At 42.6% G+C, this 20,826-nt stretch overlaps 1 protein-coding gene across 1 annotated transcript in view; it reads right to left on the bottom strand.

Annotated features, from left to right (window-relative positions):
* Positions 1 to 1,947: 1,947 nt before the first annotated feature.
* Positions 1,948 to 20,826, bottom strand: part of LOC110498306 (ubiquitin-conjugating enzyme E2 D2) — a 30,479-nt gene continuing 11,600 nt past the window's right edge. The window contains exons 5-7 of the mRNA XM_036955409.2: positions 7,072 to 7,177; positions 6,665 to 6,758; positions 1,948 to 4,316 (exon numbers count right to left, since the gene is read on the bottom strand). Coding sequence (XP_036811304.1) covers positions 4,271 to 4,316; positions 6,665 to 6,758; positions 7,072 to 7,177 — 246 coding nt within the window. The 3' untranslated portion in view covers positions 1,948 to 4,270. The remainder of the gene's footprint in view (positions 4,317 to 6,664; positions 6,759 to 7,071; positions 7,178 to 20,826) is intronic.

Below are 20,826 nucleotides of genomic sequence, written 5' to 3'. Positions count from 1 at the left end.
GATACTACCAGGGATGGGATATTGATACTACCAGGGATGGGATATTGATACTACCAGGGATGGGATATTGATACTACCAGGGATGGGATATTGACACTACCAGGGATGGGATATTGACACTACCAGGAATGGGATATTGATAGGGATATTGATACTACCAGTGATGGGATATTGACACTACCAGGGATGGGATATTGACACTACCAGGGATGGGATATTGATAGGGATATTGATACTACCAGGGATGGGATATTGACACTACCAGGGATGGGATATTGACACTACCAGGGATGGGATATTGACACTACCAGGGATGGGATATTGATAGTGATATGGATACTACCAGGGATGGGATATTGATACTACCAGGGATGGGATATTGACACTACCAGGGATGGGATATTGATACTACCAGGGGTGGGATATTGATACTACCAGGTATGTGATATTGACACTACCAGGGATGGGATATTGACACTACCAGGGATGGGATATTGATACTACCAGGGATGGGATATTGATACTACCAGGGATGGGATATTGATACTACCAGGGATGTGACACCAAATAAATATTTCCTGCCACCCTGCCACCCTCTTACAAGAAGAGGGGAAAGTAGCACTATCTGATGAGAAAAGTATCTTTCTAAACTATTTTGAACTCAAAATAAATGCTGTATTTATTAACAATGCCAAACACAATTCCAGTCAAAATAGAAAATTGTATGAAACAATTTTGTAAAGCTGTTTTTAATATATACAGTTTATTAGGCACACCCATCTAGTCGGGCCAACCCACCATTTTGCCTCCAGAACAGCCTGAATTCCCTCCAGGCATGGAAACGTTGCTCAATTGGTATCAAGGGACCTTGACATGTGCCAGGAAAACTTCCCCAAATCTTTACACCCCCGTCACCAGCCTGTACCGTTGTCACCGGGCAAGATAGGTCCATGAACTCATGCTTCTTTCGCCAAATCCTAACTCTGACATCAGCACGATGCAACAAAAACCGTTATTCATCATACCAGGCAATGCTTTTCCACTCCTCAATTGTGCCCACTGGAGCCACTTCTTGTTTTTAGCCGATAGGAGTGGAACCCGGTGTGGCCGTCTGCTGCAATAGCCAATCCGTGACAAGGATCGAGGAGTTGTGTGTTTCCGAGATGCCGTTCTGCGCACCACTGTTGTTCTGTTACTTGCCTGTTTGTGGCCCGCTTTCTAGCTGGATGTTTTTTGTTTGTCGCACAATTCTCGGTAATGATAATTAGATTTTTGATATCGATAATGGAAAAAAATGTACATTGATAATGACATTATTGATATAAATCATTCAATTGTTTTTATATAAAAAAAGAGCTTGATACAAAATGTTTAAAAAATATATTAATAATTCTAATTTGTATATATATACAAATATTTTTTTATATCAATAATATAATTTTCTATATCAATAATTGTCTCGTGTATTTTAAGGCAGAAAAATGTGAAGACTGTGCAAGGTGTGTGTAGACTTTCGAGTCACTGTATGTAGGAAGGAGCATGCAAATGCAATCCCACCCCATGGTCATTATTTGATTTTTTTTATATAAAAAATGAAATTATCACTTTTCAAAAATTTGAATCATTGATATATTTTTTTATATGAAAAATGTAATTATTGATAAAATAATACAATTATTGATGTTTTTAAAAAGTCATTCATATACAGTACATTAAAACAGCCATAACCATGACTTTATCCAACTCAATATGCTGCCACTATCATAGTATCCCGGTAGTCTTCTTTTCCACCCGTGGCCCCCAAAACAGAGTGCCAAGAGGTCTGAACCTTTATTGCACAGAATCCTGGACCTACCCTTTAATCACTACATTATAAACTCAACAGATCAAAACACAAGTATGTAGAACATTTACAGTAGCCAACAATAAAATGGATAAGAACCTAGAAAGTGTTTATGATTTACCTTTATTGAAGGGGAAACTCAACAACAAAAAAACCAAGACGACCAGAGGCACCAGTAGATAGTTGAACCAATAGCTCTGCGTCGCGTCTCAGGGCTACAAGACAGTGTTTAGGTAGGTGACCTAACTATAAGCTCTCAACTTAAAAAAAAAAAAAAAAAGAATCATCATCAAAGATAGAAAGCTTTCATTGAATAATTTCCCCATTTGCTCTTTGTATCCACTTCCTATGGGTAACATCCAACCTATTCCTAGAACATGCATAAAATACATTACATTTCTTTTGTTTGTTTGTTGCTGTTTGTTGACATACCGAGCAGCGTTTGTTTGTCTGTTCACACATTTGGATACGAGGTGGTAAATATTCCTCTCAGGCCCATGTGTCGCAAACAATATTAAAAAGCATAACACTGCTTGCCATCGAAATGGCATCGAATTCTTGATAAAATGCACTACTTTAGACCGGGATTCACAGGGATATTCCCCTAGAAGACCGGGATCCACAGGGATATTCCCCTAGTAGCCCGGGATATTCCCCTAGTAGACCGGGATCCACAGGGATATTCCCCTAGTAGACCGGGATCCACAGGGATATTCCCCTAGTAGACCGATATCCACAGGGATATTCCCCTAGTAGACCGGGATCCACAGGGATATCCCCCTAGTAGACCGGGATCCACAGGGATATTCCCCTAGTAGACCGGGATCCACAGGGATATTCCCCTAGTAGACCGGGATCCACAGGGATATTCCCCTAGTAGACCGGGATCCACAGGGATATTCCCCTAGTAGACCGGGATCCACAGGGATATTCCCCTAGTAGACCGGGATCCACAGGGATATTCCCCTAGTAGATCAGGATCCACAGGGATATTCCCCTAGTAGACCGGGATCCACAGGGATATTCCCCTAGTAGACCGGGATCCACAGGGATATTCCCCTAGTAGACCAGGATCCACAGGGATATTCCCCTAGTAAACCGGGATCCACAGGGATATTCCCCTAGTAGACCGGGATCCACAGGGATATTCCCCTAGTAGACCAGGATCCACAGGAATATTCCCTTAGTAGACCAGGATATTCCCCTAGTAGACCGGGATCCACAGGGATATTCCCCTAGTAGACCAGGATATTCCCCTAGTAGACCGGGATCCACAGGGATATTCCCCTAGTAGACCAGGATATTCCCCTAGTAGACCAGGATATTCCCCTAGAAGACCGGGATCCACAGGGATATTCCCCTAGTAGACCAGGATATTCCCCAAGTAGACCGGGATCCACCCCTAGTAGACCGGGATCCACAGGGATATTCCCCTAGTAGACCGGGATCCACAGGGATATTCCCCTAGTAGACCAGGATATTCCCCTAGTAGACCAGGATCCACCCCTAGAAGACCGGGATCCACAGGGATATTCCCCTAGTGGACCAGGATATTCCCCTAGTAGACCGGGATCCACAGGGATATTCCCCTAGTAGACCAGGATATTCTCCTAGTAGACCAGGATATTTCCCTAGAAGACCAGGATCCACAGGGATATTCCCCTAGTAGACCAGGATATTCCCCTAGTAGACCGGGATCCACAGGGATATTCCCCAAGTAGACCGGGATCCACAGGGATATTCCCCTAGTAGACCGGGATCCACAGGGATATTCCTCAAGTAGACCAGGATCCACAGGGATATTCCCCTAGTAGACCGGGATATTCCCATAGTAGACCAGGATATTCCCCTAGTAGACCGGGATCCACAGGGATATTCCCCTAGTAGACCAGGATCCACAGGGATATTCCCCTAGTAGAACAGGATCCACAGGGATATTCCCCTAGAACATCTCTGGTTAAAAGTAGTGTATATAGGGAATAGACTGCCATTTCAGACACAGCCAACAACATCACACACCAGTTGGTGTATCCTGAAGAGACACGTCTGTCCGGTTTGGTCAGGTGTCTTCAACGTCCTCAGAACAACATGGATGGAACGCAGTCTAGTGGTTTAGTCTGATAACCAAGAGGCCAGTCGGCACGGCCGTATACGGTTGTTGCATGCTCAACATGAAGAGTTCAGAACCCATGAAAGACTTACATTAAAATGTTGTGTTTTTTCCCGCACTTAAATTAAACTAGTACACACGTTGACTGTCCGAGCAACAAACACTATCTTTTTAATAGCACATAAATGAAGGAGTGAAAATGGGGGCAAAATGAGTCTAATTCAATAACAAAATGAACAAAATAATGAAAACAAGCAATTGAAGTTGACTCCAGCTACGACGACGTTCTCCTTCCGATGATCCGTTCAGACCAGTCATCACATGGCGTATTTCTGCGTCCATTCTCTTGCTATTCTGCTGTATCTGTAAGAGGGAAAACAAACAAAAACAATAGAGGCAGCTTCCCAAACGGCACCCTATCGGCTGCACTACTTTTCACCAAAGCCGTACTAGGGTACAGTCACCATGTTTCCTGGTCTGCCAGGGGAACGTCCCTACGGATCCTGGTGTGCCAGGGGAACGTCCCTGCGGATCCTGGTCTGCCAGGGGAACGTCCCTGCGGATCCTGGTCTGCCAGGGGAACGTCCCTGCGGATCCTGGTCTGCCAGGGGAACGTCCCTGCGGATCCTGGTCTGCCAGGGGAACGTCCCTGCGGATCCTGGTCTACCAGGGGAACGTCCCTGCGGATCCTGGTCTGCCAGGGGAACGTCCCTGCGGATCCTGGTCTGCCAGGGGAACGTCCCTGCGGATCCTGGTCTGCCAGGGGAACGTCCCTACGGATCCTGGTCTGCCAGGGGAACGTCCCTGCGGATCCTGGTCTGCCAGGGGAACGTACCTACGGATCCTGGTCTGCCAGGGGAACGTCCCTACGGATCCTGGTCTGCCAGGGGAACGTCCCTGCGGATCCTGGTCTGCCAGGGGAACGTCCCTACGGATCCTGGTCTGCCAGGGGAACGTCCCTGCGGATCCTGGTCTGCCAGGGGAACGTACCTACGGATCCTGGTCTGCCAGGGGAACGTCCCTACGGATCCTGGTCTGCCAGGGGAACGTCCCTGCGGATCCCTACGTCCCTGACCGAGTCTGTAAGACCTACATGTTTCAAGCAGGACACCATAGTGCCTGCGCACAAGAATGTCAAGGTAATCTGCCTAAATGAGGCATCACTACAGACCCTGGTTCGATCCCAGGCTGTATCACAACCGGCCGCGATCGGGAATCCCATAGGGCAGCGCACAATTGGCCCAGCGCCGTCCGGGTTAGGGGAGGGTTTGGCCAGGGTAGACAGTCACTGTAAATAAGAATTTGTTCTTAACTGACTTGCCAGGTTAAATAAATGTTAAATATATATACAGAGGGGCAAAATAGTATTTAGTCAGCCAACAATTGTGCAAGTTCTCCCACTTAAAAAGATGAGAGAGGCCTGTAATTTTCATCAACTATGACAGATAAAATGAGAAAACAAATCCAGAAAATCACATTGTAGGATTTTTAATGAATTTATTTGCAAATTATGGTGGAAAATAAGTATTTGGTCACCTACAAACAAGCAAGATTTCTGGCTCTCACAGACCTGTAACTTCTTCTTTAAGAGGCTCCTCTGTCCTCCACTCGTTACCTGTATTAATGGCACCTGTTTGAACTTGTTATCAGTATAAAAGACACCTGTCCACAACCTCAGTCACACTCCAAACTCCACTATGGCCAAGACCAAAGAGCTGTCAAAGGACACCAGAAACAAAATTGTAGACCTGCACCAGGCTGGGAAGACTGAATCTGCAAAAGGTAAGCAGCTTGGTTTGAAGAAATCAACTGTGGGAGCAATTATTAGGAAATGGAAGACATACAAGACCACTGATAATCTCCCTCGATCTGGGGCTCCACGCAAGATCTCACCCCGTGGGGTCAAAATGATCACAAGAACGGTGAAAATCCCAGAACCACACGAGGGGACCTAGTGATTGACCTGCAGAGAGCTGGGACCAAAGTAACAAAGCCTACCATCAGTAACACACTACGCCGCCAGGGACTCAAATCCTGCAGTGCCAGACGTGTCCCCCTGCTTAAGCCAGTACATGTCCAGGCCCGTCTGAAGTTTGCTAGAGAGCATTTGGATGATCCAGAAGAAGATTGGGAGAATGTCATACGGTCAGATGAAACCAAAATATAACTTTTTGGTAAAAACTCAACTCGTCGTGTTTGGAGGACAAAGAATGCTGAGTTGCATCCAAAGAACACCATATCTACTGTGAAGCATGGGGGTGGAAACATAATGCTTTGGGGCTGTTTTTCTGCAAAGGGACCAGGACGACTGATCCGTGTAAAGGAAAGAATGAATGGGGCCATGTATCGTGAGATTTTGAGCGAAAACCTCCTTCCATCAGCAAGGGCATTGAAGATTAAACGTGGCTGGGTCTTTCAGCATGACAATGATCCCAAACACACCGCCCGGGCAACGAAGGAGTGGCTTCGTAAGAGACACGGGACATTATTTTGCTTTGTCTCGGCTGTAGACAATGATCGTGTGTACAGGTCCCCGACTGAAAGCAGACAGGAACATGTTATGTTTATCAACTTCCCAGTGAGCCAAAAAAACATGTTGAAAATAACGTATTTTCACTGGGTTATACAGAATGAAAAATGTCCTGACATCTGCAGTATATAAAATGACACTGAAGGGATGTCTCCAACAGACGGCAGTACAGGATACTTACTTGTCACTATCTGCTTTATAGATGCGTGCAATCTCTGGTACTAGAGGGTCGTCTGGGTTGGGATCACATAACAGGGAGCAAATGGAGAGCAGAACTGCAGAGGAAGACAGTTACAAGAGTTAGAAACCCCGTTTCTCAGCAGTGTAACTGGGAACGGGAGCAATGGGGGGGGTTGGATCCCCATTACAGACGACTCTCACGTAGACATCTAGGCCATGTGATGTAGTGACGTCTGATTTCTTATGATACACACACACACAGAGGCACATTAAACATTGTAGAAAACATCTCCACAATCTTCATTGAAATAACTTTGTAGTCCGAGACCAGGCTTAATCTGTGTCCGGTAAACTGCCCCATAATGCACCTTCAGTGAATCTGTCCTTCACAGAGTGGTCCTAACTCACCTTTAGAAATGGTTAAAGCCGGCGACCACTGTGATCGGAGAATATCCAAACAGATACTGCCGTTACTGTTAATATTGGGGTGGTAAATTCTTGTGGTAAACGCTAACTGGGGGAGAGAGAGAGACAAATATTAATTCAACAAAATGCTAATATATTTAGTAAATCACCCCTCCTACCACACATTAACTAGTAAATCACCCCTCCTACCACACATTAACTAGTAAATCACCCCTCCTACCACACATTAACTAGTAAATCACCCCTCCTACCACACATTAACTAGTAAATCACCCCTCCTACCACACATTAACTAGTAAATCACCCCTCCTACCACACATTAACTAGTAAATCACCCCTCCTACCACACATTAACTAGTAAATCACCCCTTCCTACCACACAACATTAACTAGTAAATCATCCCTCCTACCACACATTAACTAGTAAATCACCCCTCCTACCACACATTAACTAGTAAATCACCCCTCCTCCCACATATTAACTAGTAAATCACCCCTCCTACCACACATTAACTAGTAAATCACCCCTTCCTACCACATATTAACTAGTAAATCACCCCTCCTACCACACATTAACTAGTAAATCACCCCTTCCTACCACACATTAACTAGTAAATCACCCCTCCTACCACACATTAACTAGTAAATCACCCCTCCTACCACACATTAACTAGTAAATCACCCCTTCCTACCACACAACATTAACTAGTAAATCATCCCTCCTACCACACATTAACTAGTAAATCACCCCTCCTACCACACAACATTAACTAGTAAATCACCCCTCCTACCACACATTAACTAGTAAATCACCCCTCCCTACCACACATTAACTAGTAAATCACCCCTCCTACCACACATTAACTAGTAAATCACCCCCTCCTACCACACATTAACTAGTAAATCACCCCTCCTACCACACATTAACTAGTAAATCACCCCTCCTACCACACATTAACTAGTAAATCACCTCTCCTACCACACATTAACTAGTAAATCACCCCTCCTACCACACATTAACTAGTAAATCACCCCTTCCTACCACACATTAACTAGTAAATCACCCCTCCTACCACACATTAACTAGTAAATCACCCCTCCTACCACACATTAACTAGTAAATCACCCCTCCTACCACACATTAACTAGTAAATCACCCCTCCTACCACACATTAACTAGTAAATCACCCCTCCTACCACACATTAACTAGTAAATCACCCCTCCTACCACACATTAACTAGTAAATCACCCCTTCCTACCACATATTAACTAGTAAATCACCCCTCCTACCACACATTAACTAGTAAATCACCCCTTCCTACCACACAACATTAACTAGTAAATCACCCCTCCTACCACACATTAACTAGTAAATCACCCCTCCTACCACACATTAACTAGTAAATCACCCCTCCTACCACACATTAACTAGTAAATCACCCTTCCTACCACACATTAACTAGTAAATCACCCCTTCCTACCACACATTAACTAGTAAATCACCCCTTCCTACCACACATTAACTAGTAAATCACCCCTCCTACCACACAACATTAACTAGTAAATCACCCCTCCTACCACACATTAACTAGTAAATCACCCTTCCTACCACACATTAACTAGTAAATCACCCCCTCCTACCACACAACATTAACTAGTAAATCACCCCTCCTACCACACATTAACTAGTAAATCACCCCTCCTACCACACATTAACTAGTAAATCACCCCCTCCTACCACACAACATTAACTAGTAAATCACCCCTCCTACCACACATTAACTAGTAAATCACCCCTCCTACCACACATTAACTAGTAAATCACCCCTTCCTACCACACATTAACTAGTAAATCACCCCCTCCTACCACACATTAACTAGTAAATCACCCCTCCTACCACACATTAACTAGTAAATCACCCCCTCCTACCACACAACATTAACTAGTAAATCACCCCTCCTACCACACATTAACTAGTAAATCACCCCTCCTACCACACATTAACTAGTAAATCACCCCCTCCTACCACACAACATTAACTAGTAAATCACCCCTCCTACCACACATTAACTAGTAAATCACCCCTCCTACCACACATTAACTAGTAAATCACCCCTCCTACCACACATTAACTAGTAAATCACCCCTCCTACCACACAACATTAACTAGTAAATCACCCCTCCTACCACACATTAACTAGTAAATCACCCCTCCTATCACACAACATTAACTAGTAAATCACCCCTCCTACCACACATTAACTAGTAAATCACCCCTCCTACCACACATTAACTAGTAAATCACCCCTTCCTACCACACATTAACTAGTAAATCACCCCTTCCTACCACACATAAACTAGTAAATCACCCCTCCTACCACACATTAACTAGTAAATCACCCCTCCTACCACACATTAACTAGTAAATCACCCCTCCTACCACACATTAACTAGTAAATCACCCCTCCTACCACACATTAACTAGTAAATCACCCCTCCTACCACACATTAACTAGTAAATCACCCCTCCTACCACACATTAACTAGTAAATCACCCCTTCCTACCACACATTAACTAGTAAATCACCCCTTCCTACCACACAACATTAACTAGTAAATCACCCCTCCTACCACACATTAACTAGTAAATCACCCCTTCCTACCACATATTAACTAGTAAATCACCCCTCCTACCACACATTAACTAGTAAATCACCCCTCCTACCACACATTAACTAGTAAATCACCCCTCCTACCACACAACATTAACTAGTAAATCACCCCTTCCTACCACATATTAACTAGTAAATCACCCCTCCTCCCACATATTAACTAGTAAATCACCCCTCCTACCACACATTAACTAGTAAATCACCCCTTCCTACCACATATTAACTAGTAAATCACCCCTTCCTACCACACATTAACTAGTAAATCACCCCTCCTACCACATATTAACTAGTAAATCACCCCTCCTACCACACAACATTAACTAGTAAATCACCCCTCCTACCACACATTAACTAGTAAATCACCCCTCCTACCACACATTAACTAGTAAATCACCTCTCCTACCACACATTAACTAGTAAATCACCCCTCCTACCACACATTAACTAGTAAATCACCCCTCCTACCACATATTAACTAGTAAATCACCCCTCCTATCACATAAACTAGTAAATCACCCCTCCTACCACACATTAACTAGTAAATCACCCCTCCTACCACATATTAACTAGTAAATCACCCCTTCCTACCACATATTAACTAGTAAATCACCCCTCCTATCACATAAACTAGTAAATCACCCCTCCTACCACATATTAACTAGTAAATCACCCCTCCTACCACATATTAACTAGTAAATCACCCCTTCCTACCACATATTAACTAGTAAATCACCCCTCCTACCACACATTAACTAGTAAATCACCCCTCCTACCACACAACATTAACTAGTAAATCACCCCTCCTACCACACATTAACTAGTAAATCACCCCTCCTACCACACATTAACTAGTAAATCACCCCTCCTACCACACATTAACTAGTAAATCACCCCTCCTACCACATATTAATTAGTAAATCACCCCTCCTACCACACATTAACTAGTAAATCACCCCTTCCTACCACATATTAACTAGTAAATCACCCCTCCTACCACACATTAACTAGTAAATCACCCCTTCCTACCACATATTAACTAGTAAATCACCCCTCCTACCACACATTAACTAGTAAATCACCCCTTCCTACCACACATTAACTAGTAAATCACCCCTCCTACCACACATTAACTAGTAAATCACCCCTCCTACCACACATTAACTAGTAAATCACCCCTCCTACCACACATTAACTAGTAAATCACCCCTCCTACCACACAACATTAACTAGTAAATCACCCCTCCTACAACACATTAATTAGTAAATCACCCCCTCCTACCACACATTAACTAGTAAATCACCCCTCCTACCACACATTAACTAGTAAATCACCCCTCCTACCACACATTAACTAGTAAATCACCCCTCCTACCACACATTAACTAGTAAATCACCCCTCCTACCACACAACATTAACTAGTAAATCACCCCTCCTACAACACATTAATTAGTAAATCACCCCTCCTACCACACAACATTAACTAGTAAATCACCCCTCCTACAACACATTAATTAGTAAATCACCCCTCCTACCACACATTAACTAGTAAATCACCCCTCCTACCACACATTAACTAGTAAATCACCCCTCCTACCACACATTAACTAGTAAATCACCCCTCCTACCACACATTAACTAGTAAATCACCCCTCCTACCACACAACATTAACTAGTAAATCACCCCTCCTACAACACATTAACTAGTAAATCACCTCTCCTACCACACATTAACTAGTAAATCACCCCTCCTACCACACATTAACTAGTAAATCACCCCCTCCTACCACATAACATAAACTAGTAAATCACCCCTCCTACCACACAACATTAACTAGTAAATCACCCCTCCTACCACACATTAACTAGTAAATCACCCCTCCTACCACATATTAACTAGTAAATCACCCCTCCTACCACACATTAACTAGTAAATCACCCCTCCTACCACACATTAACTAGTAAATCACCCCTCCTACCACACATTAACTAGTAAATCACCCCTCCTACAACACATTAATTAGTAAATCACCCCTCCTACCACACAACATTAACTAGTAAATCACCTCTCCTACCACATATTAACTAGTAAATCACCCCTCCTCCCACATATTAACTAGTAAATCACCCCTCCTACCACATATTAACTAGTAAATCACCCCTTCCTACCACATATTAACTAGTAAATCACCCCTTCCTACCACACATTAACTAGTAAATCACCCCTCCTACCACATATTAACTAGTAAATCACCCCTCCTACCACACAACATTAACTAGTAAATCACCCCTCCTACCACACATTAACTAGTAAATCACCCCTCCTACCACACATTAACTAGTAAATCACCTCTCCTACCACACATTAACTAGTAAATCACCCCTCCTACCACACATTAACTAGTAAATCACCCCTCCTACCACACATTAACTAGTAAATCACCCCTCCTACCACACATTAACTAGTAAATCACCCCTCCTACCACACATTAACTAGTAAATCACCCCTCCTACCACACATTAACTAGTAAATCACCCCTCCTACCACACATTAACTAGTAAATCACCCCTCCTACCACACATTAACTAGTAAATCACCTCTCCTACCACACATTAACTAGTAAATCACCCCTCCTACCACACATTAACTAGTAAATCACCCCTCCTACCACACATTAACTAGTAAATCACCCCTCCTACCACACATTAACTAGTACATCACCCCTTCCTACCACATATTAACTAGTACATCACCCCTTCCTACCACACATTAACTAGTAAATCACCCCTCCTACCACATATTAACTAGTAAATCACCCCTCCTACCACACAACATTAACTAGTAAATCACCCCTCCTACCACACATTAACTAGTAAATCACCCCTCCTACCACACATTAACTAGTAAATCACCCCTTCTACCACACATTAACTAGTAAATCACCCCTCCTCCCACATATTAACTAGTAAATCACCCCTCCTCCCACATATTAACTAGTAAATCACCCCTCCTCCCACATATTAACTAGTAAATCACCCCTCCTCCCACATATTAACTAGTAAATCACCCCTCCTACCACATATTAACTAGTAAATCACCCCTTCCTACCACATATTAACTAGTAAATCACCCCTCCTCCCACATATTAACTAGTAAATCACCCCTCCTCCCACATATTAACTAGTAAATCACCCCTCCTCCCACATATTAACTAGTAAATCACCCCTCCTCCCACATATTAACTAGTAAATCACCCCTCCTCCCACATATTAACTAGTAAATCACCCCTCCTACCACATATTAACTAGTAAATCACCCCTTCCTACCACATATTAACTAGTAAATCACCCCTTCCTACCACACATTAACTAGTAAATCACCCCTCCTACCACACATTAACTAGTAAATCACCCCTCCTACCACACATTAACTAGTAAATCACCCCTCCTACCACACAACATTAACTAGTAAATCACCCCTCCTCCCACATATTAACTAGTAAATCACCCCTCCTACCACACATTAACTAGTAAATCACCCCTTCCTACCACACATTAACTAGTAAATCACCCCTCCTACCACATATTAACTAGTAAATCACCCCTTCCTACCACACATTAACTAGTAAATCACCCCTCCTCCCACATATTAACTAGTAAATCACCCCTCCTCCCACATATTAACTAGTAAATCACCCCTCCTACCACATATTAACTAGTAAATCACCCCTTCCTACCACATATTAACTAGTAAATCACCCCTCCTACCACATATTAACTAGTAAATCACCCCTCCTACCACACATTAACTAGTAAATCACCCCTCCTACCACACATTAACTAGTAAATCACCCCTCCTACCACACATTAACTAGTAAATCACCCCTCCTACCACACATTAACTAGTAAATCACCCCTCCTACCACACATTAACTAGTAAATCACCCCTCCTACCACACATTAACTAGTAAATCACCCCTCCTACCACACATTAACTAGTAAATCACCCCTCCTACCACACATTAACTAGTAAATCACCTCTCCTACCACACATTAACTAGTAAATCACCCCTCCTACCACACATTAACTAGTAAATCACCCCTCCTACCACACATTAACTAGTAAATCACCCCTCCTACCACACATTAACTAGTAAATCACCCCTCCTACCACACATTAACTAGTAAATCACCCCTTCCTACCACATATTAACTAGTACATCACCCCTTCCTACCACACATTAACTAGTAAATCACCCCTCCTACCACATATTAACTAGTAAATCACCCCTCCTACCACACAACATTAACTAGTAAATCACCCCTCCTACCACACATTAACTAGTAAATCACCCCTCCTACCACACATTAACTAGTAAATCACCCCTCCTACCACACATTAACTAGTAAATCACCCCTCCTACCACACATTAACTAGTAAATCACCCCTCCTATCACATATTAACTAGTAAATCACCCCCTCCTACCACACATTAACTAGTAAATCACCCCTCCCTACCACACATTAACTAGTAAATCACCCCTCCTACCACACATTAACTAGTAAATCACCCCTCCTATCACATATTAACTAGTAAATCACCCCTCCTACCACACATTAACTAGTAAATCACCCCTCCTACCACACATTAACTAGTAAATCACCCCTCCTACCACACATTAACTAGTAAATCACCCCTTCCTACCACATATTAACTAGTAAATCACCCCTCCTACCACACATTAACTAGTAAATCACCCCCTCCTACCACACATTAACTAGTAAATCACCCCTTCCTACCACATATTAACTAGTAAATCACCCCTCCTACCACACATTAACTAGTAAATCACCCCTCCTACCACACATTAACTAGTAAATCACCCCCTCCTACCACACATTAACTAGTAAATCACCCCTCCCTACCACACATTAACTAGTAAATCACCCCTCCTACCACACATTAACTAGTAAATCACCCCTCCTACCACACATTAACTAGTAAATCACCCCTCCTACCACACATTAACTAGTAAATCACCCCTCCTACCACACATTAACTAGTAAATCACCCCTCCTACCACACATTAACTAGTAAATCACCCCTCCTATCACATAAACTAGTAAATCACCCCTCCTACCACACATTAACTAGTAAATCACCCCTCCTACCACATATTAACTAGTAAATCATCCCTCCTACCACATATTAACTAGTAAATCACCCCTCCTACCACACATTAACTAGTAAATCACCCCTCCTACCACACATTAACTAGTAAATCACCCCTCCTACCACACAACATTAACTAGTAAATCACCCCTTCCTACCACATATTAACTAGTAAATCACCCCTCCTACCACACATTAACTAGTAAATCACCCCTCCTCCCACATATTAACTAGTAAATCACCCCTCCTACCACACAACATTAACTAGTAAATCACCCCTCCTACCACACATTAACTAGTAAATCACCCCTCCTACCACACATTAACTAGTAAATCACCCCTCCTACCACACAACATTAACTAGTAAATCACCCCTCCTACCACACAACATTAACTAGTAAATCACCCCTCCTACCACACAACATTAACTAGTAAATCACCCCTCCTACCACACATTAACTAGTAAATCACCCCTCCTACCACACATTAACTAGTAAATCACCCCTTCCTACCACATATTAACTAGTAAATCACCCCTTCCTACCACACAACATTAACTAGTAAATCACCCCTTCCTACCACACAACATTAACTAGTAAATCACCCCTCCTCCCACATATTAACTAGTAAATCACCCCTCCTACCACATATTAACTAGTAAATCACCCCTTCCTACCACACATTAACTAGTAAATCACCCCTCCTCCCACATATTAACTAGTAAATCACCCCTCCTCCCACATATTAACTAGTAAATCACCCCTCCTCCCACATATTAACTAGTAAATCACCCCTCCTCCCACATATTAACTAGTAAATCACCCCTCCTACCACACATTAACTAGTAAATCACCCCTCCTCCCACATATTAACTAGTAAATCACCCCTCCTCCCACATATTAACTAGTAAATCACCCCTCCTACCACATATTAACTAGTAAATCACCCCTTCCTACCACATATTAACTAGTAAATCACCCCTCCTACCACATATTAACTAGTAAATCACCCCTCCTACCACACATTAACTAGTAAATCACCCCTCCTACCACACATTAACTAGTAAATCACCCCTCCTACCACACATTAACTAGTAAATCACCCCTCCTACCACACATTAACTAGTAAATCACCCCTCCTACCACACATTAACTAGTAAATCACCCCTCCTACCACACATTAACTAGTAAATCACCCCTCCTACCACACATTAACTAGTAAATCACCCCTCCTACCACACATTAACTAGTAAATCACCTCTCCTACCACACATTAACTAGTAAATCACCCCTCCTACCACACATTAACTAGTAAATCACCCCTCCTACCACACATTAACTAGTAAATCACCCCTCCTATCACATATTAACTAGTAAATCACCCCTCCTACCACACATTAACTAGTAAATCACCCCTCCTACCACACATTAACTAGTAAATCACCCCTCCTACCACACATTAACTAGTAAATCACCCCTTCCTACCACATATTAACTAGTAAATCACCCCTCCTACCACACATTAACTAGTAAATCACCCCCTCCTACCACACATTAACTAGTAAATCACCCCTTCCTACCACATATTAACTAGTAAATCACCCCTCCTACCACACATTAACTAGTAAATCACCCCTCCTACCACACATTAACTAGTAAATCACCCCCTCCTACCACACATTAACTAGTAAATCACCCCTCCCTACCACACATTAACTAGTAAATCACCCCTCCTACCACACATTAACTAGTAAATCACCCCTCCTACCACACATTAACTAGTAAATCACCCCTCCTACCACACATTAACTAGTAAATCACCCCTCCTACCACACATTAACTAGTAAATCACCCCTCCTACCACACATTAACTAGTAAATCACCCCTCCTATCACATAAACTAGTAAATCACCCCTCCTACCACACATTAACTAGTAAATCACCCCTCCTACCACATATTAACTAGTAAATCATCCCTCCTACCACATATTAACTAGTAAATCACCCCTCCTACCACACATTAACTAGTAAATCACCCCTCCTACCACACATTAACTAGTAAATCACCCCTCCTACCACACAACATTAACTAGTAAATCACCCCTTCCTACCACATATTAACTAGTAAATCACCCCTCCTACCACACATTAACTAGTAAATCACCCCTCCTCCCACATATTAACTAGTAAATCACCCCTCCTACCACACAACATTAACTAGTAAATCACCCCTCCTACCACACATTAACTAGTAAATCACCCCTCCTACCACACATTAACTAGTAAATCACCCCTCCTACCACACAACATTAACTAGTAAATCACCCCTCCTACCACACAACATTAACTAGTAAATCACCCCTCCTACCACACAACATTAACTAGTAAATCACCCCTCCTACCACACATTAACTAGTAAATCACCCCTCCTACCACACATTAACTAGTAAATCACCCCTTCCTACCACATATTAACTAGTAAATCACCCCTTCCTACCACACAACATTAACTAGTAAATCACCCCTTCCTACCACACAACATTAACTAGTAAATCACCCCTCCTCCCACATATTAACTAGTAAATCACCCCTCCTACCACATATTAACTAGTAAATCACCCCTTCCTACCACACATTAACTAGTAAATCACCCCTCCTCCCACATATTAACTAGTAAATCACCCCTCCTCCCACATATTAACTAGTAAATCACCCCTCCTACCACACATTAACTAGTAAATCACCCCTCCTACCACACAACATTAACTAGTAAATCACCCCTTCCTACCACATATTAACTAGTAAATCACCCCTCCTACCACACATTAACTAGTAAATCACCCCTCCTCCCACATATTAACTAGTAAATCACCCCTCCTACCACACAACATTAACTAGTAAATCACCCCTCCTACCACACATTAACTAGTAAATCACCCCTCCTACCACACATTAACTAGTAAATCACCCCTCCTACCACACAACATTAACTAGTAAATCACCCCTCCTACCACACAACATTAACTAGTAAATCACCCCTCCTACCACACAACATTAACTAGTAAATCACCCCTCCTACCACACATTAACTAGTAAATCACCCCTCCTACCACACATTAACTAGTAAATCACCCCTTCCTACCACATATTAACTAGTAAATCACCCCTTCCTACCACACAACATTAACTAGTAAATCACCCCTTCCTACCACACAACATTAACTAGTAAATCACCCCTCCTCCCACATATTAACTAGTAAATCACCCCTCCTACCACATATTAACTAGTAAATCACCCCTTCCTACCACACATTAACTAGTAAATCACCCCTCCTCCCACATATTAACTAGTAAATCACCCCTCCTCCCACATATTAACTAGTAAATCACCCCTCCTCCCACATATTAACTAGTAAATCACCCCTCCTCCCACATATTAACTAGTAAATCACCCCTCCTCCCACATATTAACTAGTAAATCACCCCTCCTACCACATATTAACTAGTAAATCACCCCTTCCTACCACACATTAACTAGTAAATCACCCCTCCTACCACATATTAACTAGTAAATCACCCCTTCCTACCACATATTAACTAGTAAATCACCCCTCCTCCCACATATTAACTAGTAAATCACCCCTCCTCCCACATATTAACTAGTAAATCACCCCTCCTCCCACATATTAACTAGTAAATCACCCCTCCTCCCACATATTAACTAGTAAATCACCCCTCCTCCCACATATTAACTAGTAAATCACCCCTCCTACCACATATTAACTAGTAAATCACCCCTTCCTACCACATATTAACTAGTAAATCACCCCTTCCTACCACACATTAACTAGTAAATCACCCCTCCTCCCACATATTAACTAGTAAATCACCCCTCCTACCACATATTAACTAGTAAATCACCCCTTCCTACCACATATTAAACTAGTAAATCACCCCTCCTACCACATATTAACTAGTAAATCACCCCTCCTACCACACATTAACTAGTAAATCACCCCTCCTACCACACATTAACTAGTAAATCACCCCTCCTACCACACATTAACTAGTAAATCACCCCTCCTACCACACATTAACTAGTAAATCACCCCTCCTACCACACATTAACTAGTAAATCACCCCTCCTACCACACATTAACTAGTAAATCACCCCTCCTACCACACATTAACTAGTAAATCACCCCTCCTACCACACATTAACTAGTAAATCACCCCTCCTACCACACATTAACTAGTAAATCACCCCTTCCTACCACATATTAACTAGTACATCACCCCTTCCTACCACACATTAACTAGTAAATCACCCCTCCTACCACATATTAACTAGTAAATCACCCCTCCTACCACACAACATTAACTAGTAAATCACCCCTCCTACCACACATTAACTAGTAAATCACCCCTCCTACCACACATTAACTAGTAAATCACCCCTCCTACCACACATTAACTAGTAAATCACCCCTCCTACCACACATTAACTAGTAAATCACCCCTCCTACCACACATTAACTAGTAAATCACCCCTCCTACCACACATTAACTAGTAAATCACCCCTCCTACCACACATTAACTAGTAAATCACCCCTTCCTACCACACATTAACTAGTAAATCACCCCTCCCTACCACACATTAACTAGTAAATCACCCCTCCTACCACACATTAACTAGTAAATCACCCCTCCTACCACACATTAACTAGTAAATCACCCCTCCTACCACACATTAACTAGTAAATCACCCCTCCTACCACACATTAACTAGTAAATCACCCCTCCTACCACATATTAACTAGTAAATCACCCCCTCCTACCACACATTAACTAGTAAATCACCCCTCCCTACCACACATTAACTAGTAAATCACCCCTCCTACCACACATTAACTAGTAAATCACCCCTCCTACCACACATTAACTAGTAAATCACCCCTCCTACCACACATTAACTAGTAAATCACCCCTCCTACCACACATTAACTAGTAAATCACCCCTCCTACCACACAACATTAACTAGTAAATCACCCCTCCTACCACACATTAACTAGTAAATCACCCCTTCCTACCACACATTAACTAGTAAATCACCCCTTCCTACCACACATTAACTAGTAAATCACCCCTCCTACCACACATTAACTAGTAAATCACCCCTCCCTACCACACATTAACTAGTAAATCACCCCTCCTACCACACATTAACTAGTAAATCACCCCTCCTACCACACATTAACTAGTAAATCACCCCTCCTACCACACATTAACTAGTAAATCACCCCTCCTACCACACATTAACTAGTAAATCACCCCTCCTACCACACATTAACTAGTAAATCACCCCTCCTACCACACATTAACTAGTAAATCACCCCTTCCTACCACACAACATTAACTAGTAAATCACCCCTCCTACCACACATTAACTAGTAAATCACCCCTCCTACCACACATTAACTAGTAAATCACCCCTCCTACCACACATTAACTAGTAAATCACCCCTCCTACCACACATTAACTAGTAAATCACCCCTTCCTACCACATATTAACTAGTAAATCACCCCTTCCTCCCACATATTAACTAGTAAATCACCCCTCCTACCACACATTAACTAGTAAATCACCCCTTCCTACCACACATTAACTAGTAAATCACCCCTCCTACCACACATTAACTAGTAAATCACCCCTCCTACCACACATTAACTAGTAAATCACCCCTTCCTACCACATATTAACTAGTAAATCACCCCTTCCTCCCACATATTAACTAGTAAATCACCCCTCCTACCACACATTAACTAGTAAATCACCCCTTCCTACCACACATTAACTAGTAAATCACCCCTCCTACCACACATTAACTA

Source organism: Oncorhynchus mykiss, chromosome 19 (genome assembly GCF_057628025.1).
Source record: "Oncorhynchus mykiss isolate SJ-2025 chromosome 19, ASM5762802v1, whole genome shotgun sequence".
Classification (NCBI taxonomy): domain Eukaryota; kingdom Metazoa; phylum Chordata; class Actinopteri; order Salmoniformes; family Salmonidae; genus Oncorhynchus; species Oncorhynchus mykiss.
Note: the sequence above shows the minus strand (reverse complement) of the source record. Positions and strands in the feature narration are given on the sequence as shown.